The sequence below is a fragment of the Suncus etruscus genome, chromosome 4 (assembly GCF_024139225.1).
Source record: "Suncus etruscus isolate mSunEtr1 chromosome 4, mSunEtr1.pri.cur, whole genome shotgun sequence".
In the NCBI taxonomy this organism is placed as follows: domain Eukaryota; kingdom Metazoa; phylum Chordata; class Mammalia; order Eulipotyphla; family Soricidae; genus Suncus; species Suncus etruscus.
In genome coordinates this window covers 150,792,776-150,808,162 of record NC_064851.1, presented here as the reverse complement: position 1 = coordinate 150,808,162, position 15,387 = coordinate 150,792,776, and the positions used below count along the sequence as shown (strand labels likewise).

Below are 15,387 nucleotides of genomic sequence, written 5' to 3'. Positions count from 1 at the left end.
TACTGGTAGAACATCAGAATGCATTGTGTACAAAAAAAGGACAATGTATGCTTATGAAGTGAATTACCAAAATATTGTGAATATAAAATCATCTCAAGGTAAAATTCTATAATTTTCATGTCATTTCCAAAGGTGAAAAGATGTCATTTGGTAAAACAAACAGTTGCTCTTCCTAAATGTATATGGGCATTTTCTTCCAACCCCTTGACAAAAGCCAATTGTTTCCACACCATTCTCTTCCTGAGAATGCAAAGGCTACAATTATTTTTTCTTCTGATGCACTCACCTACCTGGGGCCTGTCAGCAGTGAGCCATCTGCTGGGTCCTGTGTGGGCCTGGCTGGTTTTTCTTTTCTGGCATTTCCCCAAAACTGCAAAAAGCACTGTGTCTCAGCACTTTCATGTTTTCTGAATTTCCCCCTTTTGACTGTTATTTTTCAAGAGAATACTTAGTCTGTCTTTGTTCTTAATCAACATTTTATAAGCCAAAGGATGTCTGAAAACCACACAGAGGAGAAAAAAGGTGAACCAGAAGTCATAGGCTAGGAAAGTGTCCTAACAGATTGGAGACTTGTAATAGACCTCACTAAGAGAAAGACTTTTAAAAAGAAGAAAAAGCTAAAACCAACATAATTTTCTCAACCGTGCTGAGAAAATTTAAAAGCACAAAACAAAAACAGTCTATTCTTCCATTATCCCCCCCTCTGAGACTGAAGCTCAGAATCTAAATAGGTGGGTAGTGAACAGAGAAAGGCTATCTCTCCACTCTCTTCAGTAAGCTCCTACTTGAACCAGGGCCTCTTTATGAGCGCAACCACTCCTCAAAATGAAAAGATTACGTCCTAGTGGCTTGAATATAGCTAGTGAAGTTTTGCTTCTTTAAGGATAAGATCCTTCATACAGAGAGGCTTATGTCTCTTCCCCAATTTCGGGCCAAGGGCTCTTCTTCCTTAGCCTAGTGACATAAATGCATATGTGCACAGATAGGGTGAGGGCTCATTTCCCAGGGTCTTTCCTTTGCTCTTTTGTTTTGTTTTGTTACCACACCCGGCGGTGCTCAGGGGTTACTCCTGGCTATCTGCTCAGAAATAGCTCCTGGCAGGCATGGGGGACCATATGGGACGCTGCCAGGATTCGAACCAACCACCTTAGGTTCTGGATCAGCTGCTTGCAAGGCAAACGCTGCTGTGCTATCTCTCCGGTCCCATTTCCTTTGCTCTTGTTCTTCACCACTGCTGTCCTCAGCCCAGAGATGGAAGTCATCATATATCAAGAAAACTTGGATATCTATTCACCTCCACAGAACCAGCCAGTTTCTTTATCTTGGTTATCCATTCTCCACTTCTAAGAAATCTGCCTTAAACAATCCTTTCCCTCTTTTTGTTCTAATGTTTATGCTCTCCTTTCTTATTTGGGGAACCCTGACTCATTATATTTTACTTATTTACTTTTCCTTTGCCAGATTTTATTCTATTTACTTGCCTCATTTCCTTCTGGCTTTCAATTTTTCTCAACATATATGTATGTAATTGTTGTATTTTGTTATTTCCCTACTTCTTGACCTATTTTGGCTCTTTTCTTGGTTACTGATACTTTTTAACTCTCTGACCCCCTCTCTCCTCTCTCCTTTATTCCAGCTTTGGTCAGAGGTGCCATCATAAAAGCTTGGGGATTTATGCTGGACTCCTGATGCCCAGGGCTCTAGATCTCAGGGGGGAGAGGATGAGGGGTGTAGGGTGTAGACTTCGGCTTGCTGGAAGTCTGCAAAAAAGAACAGGTGCCTTGCCAGTTTCCCCATGTGTCCTGACAGGCTCACTGTCTGCCAGCCTGCATACAGTACATTAGTGTGGAGAAGTTGGGTTTTTCATTTCCTCCAATTTTTTATGGGAGAGAGGAAGAAATTTACTTTTGTGCTTTTAGTTTAATTTTAAGATGTCTGATGAGTCAGACACACACGTATGCTGTCTAAACCTTAGGGCTGTGAAAAGAGTTCATCCATCCGGTGTCCTTGTTCCTGTACTCTTGAAAGTCACTTAGCAATTCAGTAGGAAATATCCTTTTCATTCCCCCTAACCCTTGTGTTTCAGAAAGGGAACACAGCTCTGCACATTGCCGCCCTCGCTGGTCAGGATGAGGTGGTCCGGGAGTTGGTCAACTATGGTGCCAATGTCAACGCCCAGTCCCAGGTGATGGCTCTCAGCATTCTCGGGTTAGAAGACTCTGCCTTTCTCCTTCACCTGCATTTCTGTTCCATAGTGATCACTCTGGCTACTGCAATGGTCTATGCTCACTGAGTGACTGCATCTAGATTCTTAGCCGTGCATCTACAAGCAATGACAAAGTCATCCTTTATTATGTTTTCACTTTGTCTATCATTGTATGTTCGTGAAGGTTGACCACCAAGAATCACTTCTCTGTTCATTTAGACAGGCAAATAGTCTGCTTGATTATGACCATTTTAAGGCGAAAAATGACATATGGGGTGAGAAATGGGGATTGATGAAGAAGGCAATAAAAATAAAGGATATGTGTACATGCTGTGAGGCAGAGGATGGTAGGGGGCAAAATATAAACTTCCATCCCCACCTGGGGCCTTTTGTAATAGTCCCAGTATGTCTTTTCACATTGTCAAAATTTTTTTCTGTCACAGCAAAGAATTTCTAGATAAAGCTGATAATTATGTAAAATTGTTTTATTAATTATTATTTTTATTTATTAAGATTATTAGTTTTATTTATTGTTATAGTTTTATTAAATTCTAAGGAGAATCTGAGATTCTTTAGAGAATGAAGGAAAGCCAGAAAATCAAAAAAAAAAATCCATGTTTTATTTATTTTTTGATTGGTTTGTTTCTTTGTTTGTTTTGGGGCCACACCTGGTGTGTTCAGGGGTTTCTCCTGGCTTTGCACTCAGAAATCACTCCTGGCAGGCTCAGGGACTATATAGGATGCCTGTGATCAACTCCAGGTCAGCTGCATGCAAGGCAAATGCCCCATCTACTGTGCTATCACTCTGGCCCCCAAATCCATGTTTTAAAGGTCACAGACAATCCCAGGAATGATAAAGTAAAGCAGAGATTGAACATCCAGAGTTGGGACTTGGGCAACTCCAGAGTGGAGTGTACCATAAAGAATAGAAGCCAGTAAGAGTTTTAAATATATAGGTGGGTATATTGCCCTGTAAGCTAGGTAAAAATAAGCTGAGAGAGATTGTCCTCAGTTTAGATTTTTCACTGGTTTCATTATCTCTCACTACTAAATACTTATTTTGTTGGTTTACAGAAAGGCTTTACACCCCTATATATGGCAGCACAAGAGAATCACTTGGAAGTGGTTAAGTTTTTACTGGAAAATGGAGCGAATCAAAATGTAGCAACAGAAGTAAGTCCTTGAAAAATTGTCTAGCAGTCTCCCAGTGTGTGTGATTGTGTGAGATTTGGGGGAGGAAGAGTCATTATTGCCCATCCATAATATTATTATCAATATGACATTAGTATAATGTGTTTGTAATTCTCAACTTACATACTACTGAGTGCTATCAGTCTGTGCAAGAGAAAAAGGGATAAAATCTTGGGTCTTGAGACACGTGGCAGAGAAATGACACCTGAATATGTCACTCCCACTATGCCAACACTAGACTGAAGGAATAAGACAAAAGGTGACAGATGGCAGGCGTATGTTGGATCTTAATAAGATAGGCTCTTGACATAACCCACTGTACACCTTTATACATGTCACTTTAACTCTGATCCTGAGTTTAGTTATTGATGTAGTGATGAAATTAGTTTAGACTGAGCCAAGCTAATCTCACCTCTCTGACCTCAATACAGAAAGACTCAATGATGACCTGGCTGAGATTCCATTCTGCTTTATTCCCGGGCTCCAGGCCTCTCAGAGCACAGCTGAGAGAAACAATAATAGTAGCTCATGATCTACATTTGGCTTTCAATATTTTGTGGGTGGTCCGTCCTACTCATGAAACTAACAAATAAATGATGATCCCTTGTCCATAGGTCACGCACTATCCTAACACCAATAAATGAGGTAAAAGAAAGCTTCTCCTACTACTCTAACATTCAATTTATAAAGAAAAAATAAATACAAATTTTTACAATTTGCTGTAAGCTCTAGAGATTCAGAGAAAATAGAGCCAAAAAAAGCTTCCAGAAAAGATGGCATTTATAATGCAGCTTGAAACCTGAGAAAAGTTTTGAAGAACAGAAAGCTGAGGAGCATGACTTTAAGCCTCAAACATGCTAAGATGAGCACTAAATTGTGAAAGTGTGTCCTACCTTGAGGATAAGAGTGACCTGACACAGGCAGCACGATTGACTCTTTTATCTTTCTGCCCAGGATGGCTTCACTCCTCTGGCTGTGGCTCTGCAGCAGGGACATGAGAACGTGGTGGCACATCTCATCAACTATGGTACAAAAGGGAAGGTGCGCCTCCCTGCTCTGCACATTGCAGCCCGCAATGATGACACCCGAACAGCCGCAGTGCTTCTGCAGAATGACCCCAACCCTGACGTGCTTTCCAAGGTGAGGCAGTCATGAAGAGATCAGAGAAAGCCGGGGACTATGAAGATCTATTGAATATGGGGGAGGGGGTACTATCAATTCCCAACAGTTACCCAAACCTAAGATGGTAGCCACCATGTGCACACACATCAGCTCCCATGGTGTGCCTATATTTCCACCTTACAGCCCCCTTGCATAGCCCTCCCTTGAAAGTGTCAGTACATGCTAAGCAAATGTGCTGGGAGTGGAGCATAAAAGGCTTCTATTGCTCCAGGTCATCCAGAAAAGTACCTGTCCAGGCAGGGATGAGTGTCTGTGCAGAGTGGTCCAGTAGTTGCCCATAATTTTATCCCCCTGTGGCATGCCCCATGGTGGAGAGATGGAGGTGTTGCACATGTGGACATGTGAATGTGGACAAGCTGCCCCTGGGGCATCTATCTGAGATGACAGGCCATGATCAATTCCTATGTGTAAATATACTCATCTGCTCAGTACTTCTTTCATAGGGAATGGGTTTGCAATGTCATTCCATGCTGCCCCAAACCCACCCCATGTTCATAAGCTGGAAAGCTGATTAGGGTTAGACAATGTTTGAAGTTATCAAATAGAATGGCAACAACAGAGTCACCGAAGGTTACCTTTGGTCAACCAGATGTGTCATGGTACTCTCTTCAGGAGGTGGAATAAGAACCCGGGTGTAATACCCTGGACCCCATAAATTTATAAATGAAATTTTCTTTATAAAAATTATTCACTTACATGGTCCCAGTTTGAGATAATTCTGCCAATCAAAGACTGATCCTCTCAGGCAGGGGGGCAGGGTCTCTCTTGGCAATGCTCAGAAGAATCTCACAGAGCCCCCAGCACATGCGAGGCTCATGCACTGCCCCTTGTACCACATCCTTAGCCAGGCCACTGCACCTTGATTTTGAATATAACTGAACACAGAGTATTAAATGTCATCAGTTCAGATTTCTTCATTTATAGGTCCTCTAGACCTGACAGCTTAATCAGAATACCTGGGCCAGTTCTGAAGAGTAGGGGTGACAATATAGAGCATGTGTGATGGGTTGTCCCCTCTCTTGTGTCCCAGACTGGATTCACCCCCCTCCACATTGCTGCTCACTATGAGAACCTCAATGTGGCCCAGTTACTCCTCAACAGAGGTGCCAGTGTCAACTTCACACCCCAGGTAAGGCCTTTGGGCAGCCCTTCTCTGAGTCTGGGCCTTATCACTTTGGACCTACCTGCTATCTCCTACTAAGGTGCCTGCAGGTGAGACTACTCTTGTGTCTATTAAAGCTCCTGATAGGTAGATTTCTAATCTGACCTTTCTGCGGGCCCAATCTAGATGGGATCTAGAGGGGAAGATACTAGATAACTTCCAGTGATGTTGGTTGGGGGTACCTGGTCAGCTTGGTATTACCCACAACACCATCAGTTCCTTACAGCTTTGTTAGAACCCTACAGGATTACAGTGAATGCCTAGAACTATCCTTGCAAACTGAGATGAGGGGGTAGAAGGAACCATCCAGAACATTCTCTTCAGAGGAAGACCTGATGTCATCCTGACATCCTTGTTCCCCTACTCCACAGAATGGCATCACACCGCTGCACATAGCCTCCCGGAGGGGGAATGTGATTATGGTGCGGCTGCTGCTGGACCGGGGGGCCCAGATTGAAACCAGGACCAAGGTGGGTTCCAGAAGTCTTTGAGACAAGATGGAGCGAGGTACTCCCAGTTTTGTGGGCTCATGATGACAAGCTGTTTATGGGTCCCCAGACTCCCAGAGCAGCCTTGGGGAGGAAGGAGACCTTGGAGGAAGGAAGGGAGGTGACATGTCTGTGGGTATAGGGCTGGTCCTTCAGGAAATACTCAGATTTCAGCAGGTGGGGATGAGGATGTGAGCAGTCTTCTGATAGGTGCCTTTGGGGCTTTTGTTTTTTTGCCTCTGTCTCATAAAGGATGAATTGACACCTCTCCACTGTGCAGCTCGGAATGGGCACGTGAGAATCTCAGAGATCCTGCTGGACCATGGAGCACCTATCCAAGCCAAAACCAAGGTGTGTGTTTCCCTTCTGTGAGGGGCATCTTTTGGGCAATATTTCAGGCTAGGCCCACCTGGGCTTTAGTACCATTGCTGAGAGACCAAGGTGCTTAGTTGGTGAGATGTTTGTCCATGCCTGTCACACAGGTGAAATTCAGAACAGCTCTAATTATACCAGTTAACAAAGGTCAGATATTCAATATTTTTCAACTTTGCAGGTGGTGGTCTCTATTCAAACATATTCAACATTGCATTTTAGTATTAAAGCCTCCAGGGGAAATATGCAGAAAAGCAAACTTGATTGCAAACACTGGACACCTGTGAACTGAGATTGTCTTCTAACACTGCAGATCTGCTCGTGTCCCTTTTATCCTTAGAGGAGTAAAGAGAAACAAAGCTCTTGGAGATGCCCCCAGAGCTAGGGCCTGACCAGGAGTGAAGAGAAAAAGAAAACAGAGTTCTTCTGAAGGCCTGTTAGAGACAGAGAAGAGGGCTCCTTCAGTTACGCAGTGAGGTCTCAGGTCTCACAAGAGTTAAAGCTGTATCGCCACTCTGGGCTTCAGTCTGTTCTTTTAAGTGAATTAGAAGGTGTGTGGTTTAAAAAATGAGGTCAAAACCCAGCCCATTCCTAATCACTCAGGAGGTTTTCTGTGAGCAGTTCTGTCATAAAATTGCAGCACAGTTCATTACCAACTGATTCCCTGACAAATTATACTGTATGCACTCTACAAAACTGTCATTAGATTAGAACATAATTTGTAGAATAAGCATCACCATTGGCACATACACGCACGTGTCTGTGTGTGTGTGTGTGTGTGTGTGTAAGTAACTTCCATTAAGTCACTTTATCTCACCTTTAATCCACCATCCACTATGCATGTGCAGTGTCTCTGAGCCCCCTCTCTATGTCTCATTCCCCTCATCTGGAGCCTTCTCCTCTCCCTAGGCTTGTTGAAATAGTCACAGGGGATAATAACCTTGGAAGTGCTTCAGAAAATGAAAACCCTTGACTAGTGAAGGTAAAATTGCGACCAGCAATTATATTATTAGGTCAGGAAATTCTCAGAGTTTTCCCACAGAGACCCTATATTTAAACTTATGTAAATGTTCTTAAATTATTAAGGCTTTTATATTATCCAGATGATTCAGATGAGGCTATAAAGATTGTTATGAAAATGCTTTACTGAGAGCTGACTTCTCAGTTGGGAAAGATGGGGTGACCTTTTTTTCTTTTTTTTTTTTTCTTTTTTTTTTTTTTTTGGATTTTGGGCCACACCCGGTAACGCTCAGGGGTTACTCCTGGCTATGTGCTCAGAAGTTGCTCCTGGCTTGGGGGACCATATGGGACACCGGGGGATCGAACCGAGGTCCATCCAAGGCTAGCGCTGGCAAGGCAGGCACCTTACCTTTAGCGCCACCGCCCGGCCCCGGGTGACCTTTTTTTCTAAGTGCACCAATAAACGAAGAGCCGAATGCTGGGCAGTTTCAACAGGAATAGTGTGTTATCTCTCACCCTGAGGGCTAGATACACAGAATCAATGTTAGCAGGGTAGGTTCCTGCTGAGGCAGACCTTGAGGAGTAATCAGTCCCTGACTTCTTTCCTAATGTCTGGGGACAGGTTGCTGGCATTCTTTGGCATTTTCTAGCTTGTGAGTACATCATCCCTATCTCTGCCTTTCATCCTCCTGGGGTCTTCTCCCCCTGTGTGTGTCTGTGTCCAAATATTCCCTTTCCATGATGACAGAATCTCTGAGAGATAATGGGGCCACATCACAGTCTCTCTAACTCTATCTGCAGTGATCCTGCCTCCAAATAAAGTGATATTGTAAAGTTAAAACTTTAACATAGAAAATTTGGGGGCTGGAACCGTGGAGAAGCAGTAGATGCCTTGCACCCAGCTGACCCAGGATGGACCTTGTTTCTATCCCCCAGGGCCCCATATGGTCCCCTGAGCAAGGAGAGATTTCTAAGAGCATAGTCAGGAGTAACCCCTGAGCATGCCAGTTTTGGGTGTGGCCCAAAACAAACAAAACCCCAAAAAATCTTTAACATAGTAATTTTCAGGGGACACAATTTGTTTTTATTTGTTTGGTTTTGGTTCACACCTGGTTATGTTCAGGGATTACTCCTGACTCTGCACTCCTGTCAGTGCTCAGGGAACCATATGGGATGCTAGAGATTGAATCCAGGTCAGCATGTTGCAAGGCTGTATTTTATACCCACTGTACAGTTGCTCTTGACCTCACAATTCTTTTGTTTTAGGGAGGGAAAAGAGTTGGACTATATCCAGCAGTGCTCAGGGGCTCAGGGGCTCAGCCATGCATTGGGCATCAAACCCAATCTTTAGTGCTCAACACACTAGCCTGTGAATTATTGTTCAGGTCCCAGGGAAAAAACTTTAACATCACACTGACCTTTGTTATCTCTGTCACCCCTTTCCTCAATTTCTTCTTTCAGTGGTCACTCTTGAAAGGTGGAAATCTAAGCTCCCAGCTATAGTGCTCTTACCTATCCTCCAGCTTTGACACCACTTACCTTTCCACATGTTTAACCAAGAACAGGTCCTAGAACTCCCCTAGAATGTGCCTGTGGCCCTTCACATCCATCTGCCCTTCACTGAAATAGTCATCCCTTTTTTGTTTGTTTTTGTGTCTTGCTGGTGCTTAGGTCTTACTCCTGGTTCTGTGCTCAGGAATCACAACTGTTTAAGCCCAGAATAGTATGTGGGGTGCTGGGGATTAATACTGAGTTGACCGCATACAAGACTAACAGTCTGGTCCTTGTACTTTCTCTCCAGGCCCTAGTTATCCCCCTTTCATCTTCCTGGCAAAGATAGGAAGTCCTAGCTCAGGGACTGTGAGCTGTGCCACCTGGAAGCTCATGTCCACAGGTCCTTCTGTCTTTTCAGCTTCGCTCTCCTGTGTCCACTGGACTTAGACTCCCTTTCACCATGCCATTTTCACTAAACATACCCATTTTAGGTCTTTTGCCTACGAATCTGTACAATTTGCTTGGGCCAGATTATGTCTGTTCTCTTTTGTCTCCCAGAGCTTAGTCCATACCTGATGCATATTAATAATTTGGATGAATATTTGATTGTGTCTGGGTGAGTGAATTTGTAAAGACCATTCTGTGCACAGGGGACTGCAGACATTTAACAGATACTTGGCTTGGTTACTGGTTACTCGGTTACTTACTTGGGTAAGTACGCATACCTAGAAAATTCATTACAAATACGATTTAGCAAATCTACAAATAAGGTTTGAGCTAGGGATTTAGGGGTTTTTATTTTTAAAGCTTAATAGACCTCTAGACTGACCATTAAAATTTGTGGAAGGAATGGTGAACCCGAAGTTGGTTGAAGATTAAGTTAGATTGGAAAGCAGGAGAAGTGCAGTTAGAGACCAGTTCATTCAAGAATCATGCAGAAGCACCATGTAAGAAAGTAATATAACTTGAGGTTAGAATCATAACCCTGAATGTACAGGTTTATTTCCTTTTCAATTGTTTGGGTTTTCCTCTTTACCCAGAATGGCTTATCCCCAATTCACATGGCGGCTCAGGGAGATCACCTTGACTGTGTCCGACTTCTATTGCAATACAATGCAGAGATAGATGACATCACCCTTGACCACCTGACTCCACTCCACGTAGCAGCCCATTGTGGCCATCACAGAGTGGCCAAGGTCCTTTTGGATAAAGGCGCCAAACCAAACTCCAGAGCCCTGGTGAGTGGGAAACCCTGATAGAGGTACTGAAGGGGCAAAGGGAGGCCAGTGAGGGCTGCAGGGTGGGGCTATGGGTCAGGCAGCAGCCAAGAATTTGGTCCTAAAACTACCATCTTGGTATATAGCCTGGGAAGCATCACTGCCTGCTAAGGTCAAGAGGCCTGGCAGCATGCTGGCAGAGGGTCATCTTCACACTCTACCACATCCAGCTAGTGTGACGTCCTGCATTAACAAACATGACCCTAGGCACAGGTTGAGGCTAAGATTGGATTGGATTCAAAGTGACCTGATCGCTTTGAATAATGTGCATGGCTTAAAAATGTGCTATAAAGCCAGGCCCCAGGCAAGACCCTGGTTTCTTACACATTCTCTGGCTTATTTTTAATCTGCTTTAGATATTAGTGAAATTAGTCTAAGCACCCATCTCACAGAGACTCTTACTGTTTTCATGATAGTTCAGACCTGAAGCAAACTCTCTCTAAGAACATTACTTCCCTTTGTTCTTTCCACAAGCCAGTCTCATAGATATGGTGGAATAGAGCTCTGTACATAGTGGGCCCTATTCTTAGAGGAGGAGAAATTAGGAGCAGAGTGCCCTTCTCAATGCCTTGAGTAAGGATGGCTTATACCTCACTCATTCAGAAAGTTTTTATTGAGCACCAACTACATGCCAGACCCTGCTCAAGGGTAGCTGAAATGTCTCTATTTTAGTCCTGATATTTCTTATTGTTTAGTGATAATGTTGGATCTGACCCAGAGGTGCCTATTTTCTTTCTTCCCCTCATCGTGATTATCAAAATTGTCTTTAGGACATTGCCTAATGTGCCTGGAAGTAGGGAGTAGGTTTGTATCTATAGGTGTGCAACCCCAAATTGCTAGGGGTAATGACACAAAAGTCCCTGCCTTGTAGAGTTCTATTCTAGCATATCACTGGTATACAGAATGATAGGGAGAAATACATTCTATTAAAAATGATCAATGTTCGGAACCATGACTTCACAGAAGTCTAGTACTCTTTATTATAAATATCCTGTTAGGAAACTTTACATAGTGGGTTTTTTCAGTGCTCTCAAAAATTAATTACTTTTTAAAAAAGAAGTTATCATAACAATTTTGGAAACACATGTGATAAAGTAAGGGCCATCTGCTTCTTTGGTGATTTGCAGCAAAGGCCTTCTGGCTTGGAGACAGGTTGGTGGGGACTGCCTTTAATCAGCAAGGTGGGTGGGGATTCCCTGGATAATACATAGGCTCTACTTGTTTATTTCCCTTTGGGGCTGCAGAATGGCTTCACCCCCTTACACATTGCCTGCAAGAAAAACCACATCCGGGTCATGGAGCTGTTGTTGAAGACAGGAGCCTCCATTGATGCTGTCACTGAGGTAGGAGCACCTATACATCAGGGGTGACCCCTGTCAGGGTCTGCCTCTTATAGTCTTCTTGAGAGTTGTTGTTTGAAACCAAGGGGAATGTAGGAATGCACTTGAGGGCAAAAGCCCAGAGTTCACAGGGGAATTAGTTAGGGTGCCAGAGGGGACATGGAAACACTCAGGTTATGAAAGTGGGTTGAATCCCCCTGCAGTAAATTTTCTCCTCCACTCATTTTCCTGGAAGCAAACCTGTCTCATTTGTTCCTTTTCTTGTAAAGTTCTGAAGACTTAAGGAGCAGAAATCACTGCTTTTCTCATTCCTTTCTCATCTGTTGCAGTCTGGCCTGACTCCACTCCATGTGGCTGCCTTTATGGGGCATCTCCCCATTGTGAAAAACCTCCTGCAGCGGGGAGCATCTCCTAATGTCTCCAATGTGGTAAGTGTTGGGGAGAGCAATACCTTTGATCTTTGAGCTGGCACTGAGGGCTCCCTGTGAGCTTGGGTGGCAATATTCATGTCTTCTTTCTGGCAGAGAGAGGTAGCATCTCAGAAGTGGGGGGGGGGGGAGATATCCATATATTCTGACACCTTTCCAATGAAAATTCTCACAGATCTGTAAGTCTTGACAGTTTTATTTTGGACAATAATTTGGAAACTTCTGTAAGTGTTATTTGGGATACATTTACACCTTAAGACAGCCCTTAGCTCTGGTGTATATTTTTCGATATAACTAGAATGCACGTATGTGCACAAAGACACACACACACACACACACACACACACACACACACACACACACACCTGGCAATGGCAGGCTAAGGGATCTAGCTACTCTGGGCCAGTACTTCAGAGCATCAGAGCACCGCATGTGTCCTTTTGGAATCCCAGCATGTGTTAACTCTTTTGTACTTTTGTTATTTGACAGAAAGTGGAGACCCCCCTACACATGGCAGCCAGAGCAGGGCACACAGAAGTAGCCAAATATTTGCTCCAGAACAAAGCCAAAGTCAACTCTAAGGCCAAGGTGAGTTCTGCAGTTGGGAGTGAAGGAAGAAAAGATGATCGTGGTGTGCAAGAACTTCAAGTCCCTCCTTCTTAGCGCTGGCTTTAGTGTCTGAGCTCTTCTCTTTGCCATTACCTGGTAGGAGATGCAAGGCCTTATTTGGCGGGAGTTCTGAGAAGGCCAGACTGTGGTTTGTTTTTCTTTGTTTTGTTTTTGGGTCACACCCAGCAGTGCTCAGGAGTCACTCCTGGCTCCCGGCTCAGAAAGCACTCCTGGCAGGCAGGGGAGACCATATGGGATGCCGGGATTCGAACCACCATCCTTCTGCATGAAAGGCCTTACCTCCATGCAAGGTGATGAATGCTGGGCAGCATGGCTGACCTGAAGTAAATGGTCATGCTCATGGCTGTGATTGCAATAAATAGAGAAGCAAGTGTGGAGGCCTATGGGAAGGAAGTCAAAACCAATGGTGCTCAGAACTTAATCCTGACTCTATGCTCAGGGATCACTTCTGGCAGAGCTCAGCATACTATATGGGGTGGCAGGGATTAAAACTGGCCATGATTTACCCACTATACTATCTCTCTGGCCCCGCAAGTGTGAGTTTTTAATTGAAATAAAATGATATAGATTTATAAAAATAATAGATTTCAAGCACTTAAAACAATATCTGTATATGCTACATTGTATTCACCACTAAAATATTCTTCCCTAAACTATATGCCCTTTTGACACATCCTACCACCACTCCTTTCCCTGTGAAAAGCAAGGATTTGAAAGTGGTCTTGTTGAAGTCAGTAAAATTCAGCCAGGAATCACTACTTCTGAAAATGGCATTTGTGAAAGGTGAGAAGAATAAAAAGTCAGAATAGCTACTGAGTTTTCAAGGTGTTTGACTTTGGCCAAGATTAGGCTTTCCTATCCTTCAGGGAGTGATGGCTCCCTTAGAATTAGGAATATCTCGTTTCTTTATATTTTTTCACTGTGATTTATATTCTGTTAGTATTAATGTTAGCATCAAGTTCACTCCATTCCTTTATCCTTCCACCACTGTCTTTAGCTCCCTTCTCATCAAGCACTCTCAGCCACTGCCAGCTTGAGAAAACTCAGTCTTAAAGTCTGTTGTCAAAAGCCATTGCTTAAGCCACAATGTCAAAAAATAAGAGAGAAAGAGAGAGAGAAAGAGAGAGAGAGAGAGAAAGAGAGAGAGAGAGAGAGAGAGAGAGAGAGAGAGAGAGAGAGAAGTAAGTAAAATACTTATCCCAAGGCAGGTGGGAGAGGATTGGTGTGAGGAAAGAGGGCACCAGGGAGGGTGAGAGGGAAACTGTTGACATTGGTGGTGGGAAATGTGCACTGGTGAAGGTTGTTGTACATTGTATGACTGCAACTCAATCTTGAACAATTTATCTGTGGCAGAAAAAAAAATCCTTAGTATAAACAACCTTGTAACCATGATGTTTAACTTTTCTGTGGTGTTCCACCTCCTTTATTCCCTTCGTCTCTCAAAAATAGGATGAGAGCTTCCAGAAGGACTCTGCCCATTTTCGGTGTATTTGATTTTTCCCCCAGTTTATTACTTTTTCTTCTTCAAACAAAACCACATAACTTGAACTATCTAGTCCCACCTCCCAACTAGAGCGGGAAATAAGGGAGGTACCAAGACCAAACAGGTGTAGGACCACTAAGTAGTTAGCTAGGCACAGAGGGCACCACTTATTCTGGCAGCCTCGGGGGTGAGGGGACCACTTATTCTGGCAGGTCCGGGGGTGAGGGAGGAGGATATGGGAGGTAGGACAGGAATGGAGGTGGAGGGAGGGCAATTCGGTGATGGAAATTCCCCTGACTTTATGTTAATATGTAACTAAAATATTATTGTCAATGATATGTAGGCCACTATGATTAATATAAAAATTATATTAAAAATAGTAAAAAAAAAAGTCATTTCCTTACTGTTTTTTTTTGGGGGGTCACACCCAGCATCGCACTGGGCTTCCTTCTGGCTCTACACTCAGAAATTGCTCCTGGCAAGCTCGGGGGACCATATGGGATGCCGGGATTCAAACCACCATCCTTCTGCATGCAAGGCAAATGCCCTTCCTCCATTCTATCTCTCAGGCCCCTTTTTACTGTGTTTTATTATATTCTAAATAAGTGAGAAATCATTCAAAATTGGTCCCTTTGGCTCAACATGAAATTCCCTAGTTTTATCCACATAGCAGAGAACTACATGATTTCATTTTTTCCCTGTATTTGAATGTTTATAGACCACAGCTTTCCAATCCATTACTCTGTTCTTGAGCACTTGGGTTTTTTTTTTTCAGACCTTGACTACTATCAGTGGTGCAGCAATAACACAGAACTGAAAATATCTTTTTAAATCAATATTTAAGGGCCTGTGAGGGAAGACTCTGGCTGGGCCCCATTAGACAGAGACACCTCTTGTCTCCTCAAAACCTTTTTAGCATCAGTAGAAGCAAAGAGGAGGTTTGGATCTGCCAGGTTATCCTCCCTTCAGGATCTCCAACCCCAGAAAGAGAAAAATCAAAAGACTTTCAATAATAAAGACACATATCGGCAGCCAAAGAGATAGTCCAGTGTGTGGGATGCTTGCCTTGCATGCAGCCAACCCAGGTTTGATCCTCAGCACCCCATTTGGTCCCCAGAACTCACCGGAAGTGATTCCTGAGCATTGCCACATGTGACCCCAAAACAAAATAACA

General features: G+C 43.6%; 1 protein-coding gene across 4 annotated transcripts in view; it reads left to right on the top strand.

Annotated features, from left to right (window-relative positions):
- Positions 1-15,387, top strand: part of ANK1 (ankyrin 1) — a 272,521-nt gene that overhangs the window by 185,459 nt on the left and 71,675 nt on the right. For all 4 annotated transcript variants that reach the window (XM_049771795.1, XM_049771796.1, XM_049771793.1 and 1 more), the window contains exons 4-13: positions 2,087-2,185; positions 3,281-3,379; positions 4,352-4,537; positions 5,610-5,708; positions 6,113-6,211; positions 6,482-6,580; positions 10,096-10,293; positions 11,577-11,675; positions 12,002-12,100; positions 12,590-12,688. In XM_049771795.1, the coding sequence (XP_049627752.1) occupies positions 2,087-2,185; positions 3,281-3,379; positions 4,352-4,537; positions 5,610-5,708; positions 6,113-6,211; positions 6,482-6,580; positions 10,096-10,293; positions 11,577-11,675; positions 12,002-12,100; positions 12,590-12,688 (1,176 nt within the window). The remainder of the gene's footprint in view (positions 1-2,086; positions 2,186-3,280; positions 3,380-4,351; positions 4,538-5,609; positions 5,709-6,112; positions 6,212-6,481; positions 6,581-10,095; positions 10,294-11,576; positions 11,676-12,001; positions 12,101-12,589; positions 12,689-15,387) is intronic.